The sequence below is a fragment of the Notothenia rossii genome (assembly GCF_949606895.1).
Source record: "Notothenia rossii genome assembly, chromosome: 4".
Classification (NCBI taxonomy): Eukaryota; Metazoa; Chordata; class Actinopteri; order Perciformes; family Nototheniidae; genus Notothenia; species Notothenia rossii.
Window position 1 is genome coordinate 44,948,891 of NC_136902.1, and position 11,917 is coordinate 44,960,807.

The 11,917-nt window shown below is 41.6% G+C and overlaps 1 protein-coding gene across 3 annotated transcripts; it reads left to right on the forward strand.

The window, feature by feature from the left end:
* Positions 1 to 2,569: 2,569 nt before the first annotated feature.
* LOC307036586 (uncharacterized protein) lies at positions 2,570 to 11,190 on the forward strand. 3 transcript variants are annotated; one of them, XM_079677037.1, is made up of 8 exons: positions 2,570 to 2,594; positions 3,024 to 3,082; positions 3,861 to 3,927; positions 4,158 to 6,866; positions 7,563 to 8,592; positions 9,452 to 9,604; positions 9,796 to 9,885; positions 10,550 to 11,190. In XM_079677037.1, exons 5-8 carry the CDS (start codon positions 7,579 to 7,581, stop codon positions 10,856 to 10,858), a joined length of 1,566 nt encoding a protein of 521 aa, XP_079533163.1. In that variant the 5' UTR covers positions 2,570 to 2,594; positions 3,024 to 3,082; positions 3,861 to 3,927; positions 4,158 to 6,866; positions 7,563 to 7,578; the 3' UTR covers positions 10,859 to 11,190. The 3 variants fall into 3 exon arrangements, with proteins under 3 accessions (XP_079533163.1, XP_079533164.1, XP_079533162.1); XM_079677036.1 differs by lacking the exons at positions 2,570 to 2,594; positions 3,024 to 3,082 and having other exon boundaries at positions 3,195 to 3,927; positions 4,158 to 6,596; positions 6,715 to 6,866; XM_079677038.1 differs by lacking the exons at positions 2,570 to 2,594; positions 3,024 to 3,082 and having other exon boundaries at positions 3,193 to 3,927; positions 4,158 to 4,231.
* The last annotated feature ends 727 nt before the right edge of the window (positions 11,191 to 11,917 follow it).

An 11,917-nucleotide genomic window follows, 5' to 3' on the forward strand; every position in this document is an offset into this window, starting at 1 on the left:
ACGCAGGATCAAACAGGTAGTTTGATGAAGTAGGGTCCTGTGCCCGGAGCAAGGCCAATTGCTGAATGCCGCAGCCGACTAAGGCCGCTATGCCACAGTGGAGGATGAGAGAAACAGGTGTTTGTCTTGCATTCCGCGGCGAAGTGGGGAGGTGGAACTTCCACCCCGCTACGGAACCCGTGGTGGGACCCCTGAGTCAGACGGTTCGTCTTGGAAACGCTTCATATCGGTCGGCCTGGGAGGTAAGAGACACGCAGGGTAACGGACACGCAGGGTTACCCCCACGCAGCCCACGCAACACGGAGGAGGCAGGGGAGTCTGGTACCCGGAGGCGCATGGCCGCAACACCGCACTGGAGTCAGGGTTTCGAGTTTTTCGAGCCAGGTCCCAGTGAACGCAAGACTCCAGCAGGAGCCTCCAGCAGACCCCCCCGACGTTTCCCTCGTCCCTCCCGGCCATCAGAGTCGAACCCGCAGTTCGGAGGAACCGACCGCCAGAGCACCGGCACGAGGCCGGGCCGGCAGAGGCCCGCCGATGGCGGGTCGCGTTTGTCGGAAACATTGTGTCTGGGACCCCCGTCAATGATAAGACCCATCATTTAAATGAAAAAACCACCGTTAAAAGTCACTTTTAGGGGCAAGAAACAGCCTCTGTCCACTTCGTTAACAAACTGATAGGCAAATGGACAAAAGTGGGATTAAAGCATATGCGGGACCCCCGCGAGCTCCAGACTATGTGCATTGTGTCGGGGACCCTCCACAATGATAAGACCCATCATTTAAATGCAAAAACCATAGTTAAAAGTCACTTTTAGGGGCGAAAAACAGCCTCTGTCCACTTCGTTAACAAACTGATAGGCAAATGGACAAAAGTGTGATTAAAGCATATGCGGGACCCGCGCGAGCTCCAGACTATGTGCATTGTGTCGGGGACCCTCCACAATGATAAAACCCATCATTTAAATGCAAAAACCACCTTTAAAAGTAACTTTTAGGGGCAAAAAACAGCCTCTGTCCACTTCGTTAACAAACTGATAGGCAAATGGACAAAAGTGTGATTAAAGCATATGCAGGAGCCCAGCGAGCTCCAGACTATGTGCATTGTGTCGGGGACCCCCGTGAATGATAAGACCCATCATTTAAATGCAAAAACCACAGTTAAAAGTCACTTTTAGGGGCAAGAAACAGCCTCTGTCCACTTCGTTAACAAACTGATAGGCAAATGGACACAAGTGTGATTAAAGCATATGCGGGACCCCAGCGAGCTCCAGACTATGTGCATTGTGTCGGGGACCCCCGTGAATGATAAGACCCATCATTTAAATGCAAAAACCCCCATTAAAAGTCACTTTTAGGGGGAGAAAACAGCCTCTGTCCACTTCGTTAACAAACTGAACGGCAAATGGACAAAAGTGTGATTAAAGCATAGCTTATGCGGGAGCCCAGCGAGCTCCAGACTATGTGGATTGTGTCGGGGACCCCCGTGAATGATAAGACCCATCATTTAAATGCAAATACCACCGTTAAAAGTCACTTTTAGGGGCAAGAAACAGCCTCTGTCCACTTCGTTAACAAACTGATAGGCAAATGGACAAAAGTGGGATTAAAGCATATGCGGGACCCCCGCGAGCTCCAGACTATGTGCATTGTGTCGGGGACCCTCCACAATGATAAGACCCATAATTTAAATGCAAAAACCATCGTTAAAAGTCACTTTTAGGGGCGAAAAACAGCCTCTGTCCACTTCGTTAACAAACTGATAGGCAAATGGACAAAAGTGTGATTAAAGCATATGCGGGACCCCCGCGAGCTCCAGACTATGTGCATTGTGTCGGGGACCCTCGACAATGATAAGACCCATCATTTAAATGTAAAAACCACCATTAAAAGTCATTTTTAGGGGGAAAAAACAGCCTCTGTCCACTTCGTTAACAAACTGATAGGCAAATGGACAAAAGTGTGATTAAAGCAATTTTCGGGACCCAGCGAGCTCCAGACTATGTGCATTGTGTCGGGGACCCTGGAGAATGATAAGACCCATCATTTAAATGCAAAAACCACCATTAAAAGTCACTTTTAGGGGCGAAAAACAGCCTCTGTCCACTTCGTTAACAAACTGATAGGCAAATGGACAAAAGTGGGATTAAAGCATATGCGGGACCCCCGCGAGCTCCAGACTATGTGCATTGTGTCGGGGACCCTCCACAATGATAAGACCCATCATTTAAATGCAAAAACCACCGTTAAAAGTCACTTTTAGGGGCGAAAAACAGCCTCTGTCCACTTCGTTAACAAACTGATACACTGAAAAAAGGGGGACTGGCCATCTGTTGGATTTATCCAAGCCTATTGTGTGAATGTTATACAATTGCCACATGTTCCGAAGCAAAATGTAATAGTATTGAGTAGAATATACATTTTATGTGGAGAGAGTACATGAACTTGTTTAGGTCATGTTGGGATAAAATGAGTCAATCAAACAAATGTATCAATTCCACCGCAATATACCCCGCGAAATCGCGCAATGCATTTCTTTGTGGAAGAAGACAGCAGCAAGGAAGGCAGCTCTGTCCCGCCATTACCCAGCTTGGATCGGTAAGTATGGATGGTTGGAATACATTGGAATATTAGTTAATGCGTAATTATATGTAATATAATGCATTGAAAGTCACTAACATAAGTTAATGAACTGTCATGAAGTTATTTGCTCTCGTGCTGTTGAATTACCATGTGCTACGTTTCCTCTGTGAAAATGGCGGGTGGGGCCCGCCGCAAGGTGTTGGTTCGTAGTTACTTAATGCTATGTTAATTTAGCCATTGTTAGCTAACGTCGCATTAGGATTAACGTTAGCTTTCAAACGAAAGCTTTGGTCAACGAGCAGTAGGAGTTTACATTACTGTCTTTTAATTAAGAGGCTGGGGTGCTCACTTTTTAACCAAGCCACGCTCCAAAGTTATGCTAAATTTTAGCAAGGGAAAAACGGCCATGCTTTTTTAATGTCAATGCTGTTTTTGCTGCTGCAGATTGCTGCTGTAGATTGCCGTCAGACGACCGTAGTGCCTCTAGTGGCTCAAGTTCTGTGGTGAGTATGTATTTTATCTGTAAATAACAGGATTAGAAGTGTGGGTATCGTTTATCAGAATTATGATACCAGTAGGCTACCCTTAAAACCTGATTGGGGTACTAACGGGGCTAACGGCTACTTAGGGGCTAACGGCTTAGCATGGTTAGCAGTCCGGTGCATCAGCTTTAGGGCATATATGTTTGTGCGTCATTCTAGGTGATACAGACAGGCTATATGCTCTAGTTACCAGAAGCACATGGCTAATTATTATGCAGCACATGGTTAATTATTATGCAGACTGACATCATCTGACTTTCCCAGTGCCCCATGTAGCAGTGATTATTATGATAAGGATAGGTATCCTTTGACTTGAGAAGTCGATACTACTTGGTACCAGATTATTTCGGTAGGTACCCAGCCGTATATATACATGTACATTGAAGGGAGCAATGGTGTCATTTACATTTTCAGATGCAGACATGTATATTGGCTATTTGTTGATCTGCTATAAAAAAGATTGGCATCATCCCTCAAAATAACATAATCTGTTGACCTGTAGAGTCATAGCCGCGGGAAGTCATTTTACTTAGGGGGTGAGGCCAAAAGTGGGGAGAGATTTCAACAGTAACATGAACATAATAGTAACCAGCAAAAAATGTACACCATTCACCAACAGGGGGTGCTGCAGCACCTCCAGAACCCCTACTTCCCGTATGTGTAGAGTATTTACAATTTTTGTCTATAGAAATACTGTTTTGCATTGTATAAGTGTTTTTTGTGTTGCTCTTTGTTGCAGCAGATTGAAACGCGAACTCTGTGCGTGTCTGGAGTCGGCGCTTTTACTGTGGGCTCAAATTGATGTGGTGAGAATACAATTGTGTAACTGTCCCACTCGGTGTGATTGGCCATTGTGTGATGTGTCACACTTTCGAAATGCTTTTTATAAACAATTGTGTCACTACTGTTACTTAGACCTTCCCCATTTTATTATTGATTGATGTTTGTTATTTCATTTTGACAGCTTGTCTTACATTTTTGTCAGAATTTTCTCATTAGACATTAATCCTTCTTTGTTTCCATTTGTCTTTTGCAGTGAATGGTGCTGCAAGTTTGCCAGAATGTTGCTGTGAATGTGGCGTTGTAAGGCCTGCCCCTCAGTTTTACCAAGTAGGTCCCAAATATTAAAACATTATCGAGTGAAACATAGATATTATGGGAATAATAATCGTTTTCCTTGTGTATATGTAAGCTGCCCCTGCACTTTTAAAAAGTGGAATGCACTTTTAATTCATTTGAATAGATTTCATGTGACTAAAACCAGTCATCAATCCAAGAGCTGTATATTTAGGTGCCAGTTATGTCCTTGTAAGGATCTTGTCTCGGAAAGGTATTACTGGGCTCACATTAATGCACACCTTAACAAAAATGAGGTTGTAACTTGCATGTTTTTAGATTGCAACTTTCAAACAAATATCTACGGAACATTTAAATCCCACTGGAGAAGAAAACATACTTATTATTCAATTACAGATTTTAAACCAGAAATTGTGACATCAACCACCTTTGTTTCTCTGGAATCTGCGCAAAATACTTCAGATGATGAAATAGGTGAGGCATACTCTGATGCACAACCAGATTGCAGTGTTTATGCCCCGAATGACCTTCCAAATGTAATTGAACAAACTTTTGCAGCAGCTTTGTTAAAGTTGGAACATTTAACCCATGTACCAAGCACAGCAATCAATGATTTTTTGCTAGAGCTTCACAACTTAACTAGCTCTCTCTCTCGAGTTCCCACACTGATGGCGTTCTAGTTGATATTTTTCAGAAGCACAAACTCCAGGTTGACAGAGCTATCATAGAGGAAATAACCACTTCTCTGTGCACTGGGAATCCTATAAATAAAGCCATAGAGAAGGGTGGTCCTTTGAGTTCTACATATCAACGTAAGCAGTATTACAAGGCAAACTTTAATATTGTTGAACCAGTTGAATGTATTTTGGATGCTAAAGAGAAGAAAACCTTCCAGTATGTCCCCATTCTTGAATCTCTACAGGTGCTGTTGAATAGGAAAGATATTGTGGACAAGTTAGTTTGTAGTCACGAAACGCAAAGGGAAACAGAGACAGCAAAAGAAATTGTGTACAAGTGTTTCAGGGATGGTCTGCATTGTAAGCAAAACAGTTTATTGTCAGGTCAAGAGTTAAGGGTATCTATTGGTTTGTATGTTGATGACTTCGAGGTCTGTAACCCTCTTGGCACCTCCCGTAAAACCCACAAACTTTGTGCTGAGTAACCTACCCCCAGGGTCTCATTCCTCTTTGTCCTCCATTTACTTAGCTATTTTGTGCAAAACAGACACTGTTAAGACCTATGGCTATGACAAGGTTTTAGAGCCACTTCTACGTGATCTCAGGTCTTTGGAAGTTGATGGAATTTTTGTCCCACAACTGGGAACATCGCTCAAAGGTACAGTTCAAACTATTGCTGCAGACAATTTAGGAGCTCATGGATTAGCGGGTTTTGTTGAGAATTTTGCAGGCACCTATTTTTGTCGTTTTTGTACTGCAACAGCTTCAGACATTGCATCAAATGAGGTTAGAGCAGGAACTTTCAGCCTCAGAACAAAAGGAAATACATGACACTCATGTCAGAACAGCCCTAGATAGTGGCAGCAGCTGTTTTGGAGTTAAAAGAGCTTGTCCTTTGACTAAAGCGCTTTCTCATTTTAATGTCATCAGTGGCTACCCTCCTGACATTGCCCACGATCTCTTTGAAGGCATTGTGCCTGTTGAAATAGCACATTGTCTAACATTTCTAATCTCAAAGAAGTACATAACCTTGGAAGATATTAACAATTCCATTCTACATTTCCCATACAAGTGGACAGACAAAACAAATAAGCCTCATATTTTGCCACAAAATCTCTCACACAGGAAAACCATAGGTGGTAATGCCCATGAAAACTGGTGCTTGTTAAGATTGCTCCCATTTACAATTGGGCCTAAGATTCCTGAGCATGATCCAGCATGGCAGGTCTTGTTGGACCTAAAACAGATTGTTGAGCTTGTGGTTGCCCCAGTTCACAACGACGAGTCTATTGCATACCTTGAGAGCAAAATTTCAGACCATAGACAAAGGTATCAAGAGGTTTTTCCTAACAATAGACTGCGTCCCAAACACCACTACATAGAACATTACCCACAACTAATAAGGTTTTTTGGGCCTCTTGTGGGACTTTGGACTATGAGGTTTGAGGCAAAGCACAGTTTCTTTAAAAACATAATCAAACACACCAGTTGCTTTAAAAACGTGCCCCTATCTCTGGCTGTGAAACATCAGTTTATGATTGGCTACCACTTGTCGTCTCCAAGTATTGATAAACAAATGCTGGATGTCTCAGATGTATCTTCTGTCCCCTTAGATGTTTTGAAGGAGGAGCTAGTTCAAGCTTTTAAACAGAAAGATCCTGACATATCTGAAATACACCTTGCAAAAAATGTTTGGAGCAAGGGAATAAACTACAGGACAGGTATGGTAGTTGTCCATGGGTCTGAAGGTGGCTTGCCCGAATTTGGGGAAATCCATCAAATATGCATTTTGCATCAGAGAGTGTTTTTTGTCTTGAAACTGCTGTGTGGATGGTATAGTGAGCACTACAGAGCCTTTGAGGTGACTCCATCTCCGTCACGAGAACTTGCTCTTGTGGAAGTCTGTGAACTGGTCGATGAGTATCCCTTGGCCGCCTATCTGGTTGGATGTGTGCGGATGGTGACCTTGAAGAGATCAATCTGTGTCTGAGGTAAAGCAACAAATTAAACACTGCTTGGGCAGGTACAGACTAAAGTACCGAGAATAGGTACCGTTGGGTACTGGTATCGGTTCAACCACATATATATATAAACAATAGATGGCTCATGGGAGATTTTCCAGCGTAGCTCACCGGCCGCCATCTTGCTGCAGTCACCAGCTACTGTTGTAAGGTGAGTGATCTGCACAAAAATACTCTTAACTCGCTGAAATCTTGACTGATTTACAAACGGTTTGGTTTATTATAAACGTTATTAGCATGGCTATGATACAGGAGACAACAAGACATGTTGAAAAAAAAAATCATAATTATAAGTATGCAGTATCATAACTACATCTTTGATGTTTATAACAAACCAACCTGTTTGAAAATTGAGCAAACTATGGTTATTTAAATAGTAAACCATAATGTTATGAATGAGCGAGCTGACTGCAGCAAGATGGCGGCCATGTTGCAACGTCGGTTTCCATTGGCCAGCAGCATGGGTGAGCCATCTATTGTTTATATCTATGGGTTCAAATGTGAACAGTACCCGACCCTATACATTGGTCCAATAACATTGTTATTGTTCTTCACAATGAACCCTTTTAAAAAATGACAAGAGTTCACTCTTCTACCAAGCCCCATGTACTTGAAATAAAACTAATTATAAACCTTTTATTGTTTATATACTCTCTTTCCTAACAGACGGTGAAGAAAGACCATGATGACATCAGCTGTTCTCAGAGTAATCCTAGGGGCTGACAGCTGTCAGAGGGTGGTGATTTCTGCTGGCCTGCCTTCAACTGTGAATGAACTGGAGAATGAGATAAAGACTCAGTGTAATGTAAAGGAACCCTTTCGGCTGCAGTTCATGGACACGCTTTTTGGCGATGAATTTATGAACTTAACTTCCATGGGGGAAATACAAGACAAAGCCACAGTCAAGGTCATATACACATCATGCAGACCTCTCAATGCTGATGCAGATCAATGTGTGGACAGTTGCTCCTTTCCACCAACCAGTCATCCTGATGACACCACATCTTCTCTCGGCGACAGCACCGGGATTCTCACATCTCCAGAGTCCACTTCTTCACGGTCTTCATGGCCAGGTGTGTTCCATGTTCCCCGTTTTTCTTATGATGCAGAGATTAAGCTTGAAAAGGCCCACAGAGTTCTCAGAGAAGAAGGGACACTGTTGATCCCTGATTCAAAGCTCAAGTCTGATATACTAGAGGGGTTGATTCAGGAGGTAGTTAAGCACAAAGTCTACGCCACGGACAGGGAGTTTGACCAAGTTGCAGAGGCGCTCGTCATGAAGCATCCATGTTTACAAGAAAAAGGCTCAGCCTCTGGCTATGGGGGATGGAAGACTAGTCTCAAATACAAGTTGTCCAACTACCGCACACATCTCCGGAAAGTGGGATGTCCTGAAGTATGTGTAAATACTTTGAAACATAAACCAGAAGGGAAACGTTCTCCTGCTTTTAAAGTTAAGAAACCAAAGAGGGGTGAAGTGGCCTACTGCCCTGACTTTCCACTTGGAGAATGCGCCCAGTCCTTGGAGAAGATGAGGGTTGAACTCCTTTCAGATTACAAGAAGCGTAATAACAGAGAGACAGTTAAGGCTAAAATGGAGAAAACATTTGCATTGAGAAGACAAGAAGTCATTAGTGATGTTCCCATGACCAGTGATGTACAAGAGAGATGGCCAGCTCTCTTTGGTGTAATGGAGGTGAGTACAAAGATAATGGTGTAACTTTTTGTGCTGTAGATGGTATATGCAACTGTTAGAGTAAAGCTTGGCCCCATTACGATGTTGTTCAGAAGTAGGTGCAAATGAATGCTGGATGTTGAAAAGCTGATGCTTCACTGCATTGCTGGCTTAAATATGTAAGAAGAAGGTGAAGTAGTAGGAATATTTGAAAAAGTGGGAACATGATTGAAGCAGATGAGTAGGGCTTGAGTTTAAGGATGTCCGTCATCCCGGGGGCCGAAAAAAATAGGATTGAGGAGGAGGAACATTTATTTAGCGAGGAATTTGGGCCTAGAGTTAAAAGGAAAAATACCGTGATAACGTCATAAATTAAAATGACTGCAAGTTTTGTTAGCACAAGTTCTTATTAAACCTCCTTGAGAACAGAAACACACAGCACATACTGCTGGTGTCATGTCCCTACTGGTTTTCAGACTAACTGGTTTCCACATGTTGTGTTTACCGAACACAACAGTTGTGGTCTGCCTCTGTCATCAGATTCCTCACACATTCACAAACATATTATTGGCGATTTTCAGGTCCAAATCTCATATCTACTGTGGCGAATATGATTGTATAAGTTAGCACTACATCAAAGCCGCCTAAAAAAATAAGTTTGTCTAAAATATATCAGATCGCGTCGAGCTGGATTAGGCTACATCTCGGTAGAGCAAAATGCTTTCAGCATTCACACCCAATATTCCATAGCCGAAATCAAATGATGAGCAAACATGCATAGTGCATACAGTTATGTGATTGGCAGCTGTAAGTTTAATGAAACAAATGTGTGTATGTCAGTGGGCCGTGTTGTTAAAAAATGGTTTCATTTTTTTTTCAGGTTAACGCAGAGTTCAAGCGGATTACAACTATGGCTCTACAGTCAAGGTTCCTGTCACAGCTTGACCTACACTCCGCAAGTCTGCTGAGGGTGTTCTCGAAAAAATCGGGGCAGCAGGGCAAGAAGTTAAAAGACATGGCTGCCATGATGACGGTAAGAACTTTTTAACTGTGTGTATATGTGTAGATATGTGTGTGTGTGTGTGTGTGTATATATATAATATTTCCTTTTTGGGATTAGGTCAGTCTAAAATCAATTACAATGGTAAATTATCCCAAAATGTGACCACTCCATAGGTTCAATTTGATTAAAATGTCCCTATATTCTTTGTTTTAATCCTTAAGGAAGACATCGATGCTGACAGGGAGTGCCTCATTAAAGGACTCTGCATCTACCTCAATGAGGATCCTGAGGATCTGGTGAAGGAGTACATGGTGAGTGTGTGCTAAAGTAGTAGGCCACATACAAAAAAGAAGTTAGTTTGAACATGTTTTTAAGAAGAAAAATAGCCTCAGTTAAAAGAACCTAATTTGACCAGATATACCAGACCATATTACCAGACATGTTACATAGCTGTCTTCCTGAAATTGATATTATAATTGGTTTTGTTAGAATTAACATGGTCTATCATGATTTGTGTTCTTCTGATTCCAGAGACACATTCAAATATTAATGCAATAGTCTTAAGGACAGCTCTATCTTCCTCAGGCTGCAGTATCTTCCACCTGTGGGGCTTATATTACATTACATAGGGTGAATTATGAATCAGGAGTAGTACCTAATGCTTTGCTCATTAGTCTCCAGCATTTGGTGTCATTTCATTTCACCTGTTTATTCTCTCCAACCTTCTCCTCTTTTTAAAGTCTCTGATATATATATTACCAATAATAATTACCATTCACTCAATTTAATGTACAACCTACAATCTGTTAGCCAGGCTGGTGAAACCCACAGGTGAAAACAAACCAGGTATTCTTCTTCGCAAGCATTGTGCTAATTAGTGTAGTGCCACAGTAGAGTCAAATAAGCAAATTGTGTCTTAATGAGGTCCGAGTAAAAAAAATCTTATCCTTAAAGAAATAATTTGTTTTCCACCAGGACATGACTGAGGCCAACACACTACGTGAGGTAGAAGAAACAACAGTGGGGATCTATGTTGCCAGAGAGACTCCCAGCAGTGACTATTCTGATGTCGGAGTTATCCTCGAGGGTGTGGTGGTGCTTCAGGATCTGGAGAATGTGGCTCTTGCAGCTGTAATGCTGTTTGGACTCATGTATGCCCTAAACATGAATTACCCGTTGAAGCTCCGCAACACCTTAGAAGTTATTCAGAAGCTTATAATGGAGGTGGATGCATCTGACCTTTCAAGAAAGGCCCAAAACTTGAAGAGGAAAATGCACGAGTGAAGAGAGCTCACTGTCCATGTTCACTGTCCATGTTCACGGCTCGCTGTTCCTACACTGTTCTTGTAGTTGAGATGCAGAGTATACATTCCTGGACTGAGTGGTGTGGCTGGTTCTCCCACCATCGCAGTTATTGATGCCTTATAAAAAGCAGGGGATGCTTTATTTATATATATATATATATTTTGTTTACGTTGTTGTTGTTGTAACGAAATTGCTAAACGATATGTAAGGTCCTTTTTAATATTTGTACTTCTCAAATTGGAGATTAGTTTTGGAAAGACTTGAGTGATTATTTAATCTCCAGGTTCTTGAATAAAGGTCTTGAAACAAAACTTTCTAATCGTTTTCAATGCAAAAAAAGTGGGTTATGTTTGCTTTTAAAATCTGTTTCATATTTACATTAAATTATATTTATAAATATAATGTATAACAAAAAAAATTACAATTCTGAAAACATGTAATAGACATGGGAATATTAAAATAACAAATATTGCTAGAGTTATGTGATCAAATAGTGTTGGAATAAAAGGGATTGAATTGTGTTTGAATAAAGTGATCAAAATGGGTTGGAGTAAAATGATGAAAGTGTTTAATTTACTTTATTGAAACACATTTCAATAACTTTGAATCAACACAAAGTAATTGCGTTGATTGGACATAAATCGTTTGTGTTGATTTAAAACAATTCTATAGGTTGCTGCCAAAGCAAATTATTTGTGTGCAACAAATGTCCACAATTGAATTGAGTAAATCCAATGTGTTCTTTTTTTCAGTGTAGGCAAATGGACAAAAGTGGGATTAAAGCATATGCGGGACCCCCGCGAGCTCCAGACTATGTGCATTGTGTCGGGGACCCTCCACAATGATAAGACCCATCATTTAAATGCAAAAACCACCTTTAAAAGTAACTTTTAGGGGCAAAAAACAGCCTCTGTCCACTTCGTTAACAAACTGATAGGCAAATGGACAAAAGTGTGATTAAAGCATATGCGGGACCCCAGCGAGCTCCAGACTATGTGCATTGTGTCGGGGACCCCCGTGAATGATAAGACCCATCAT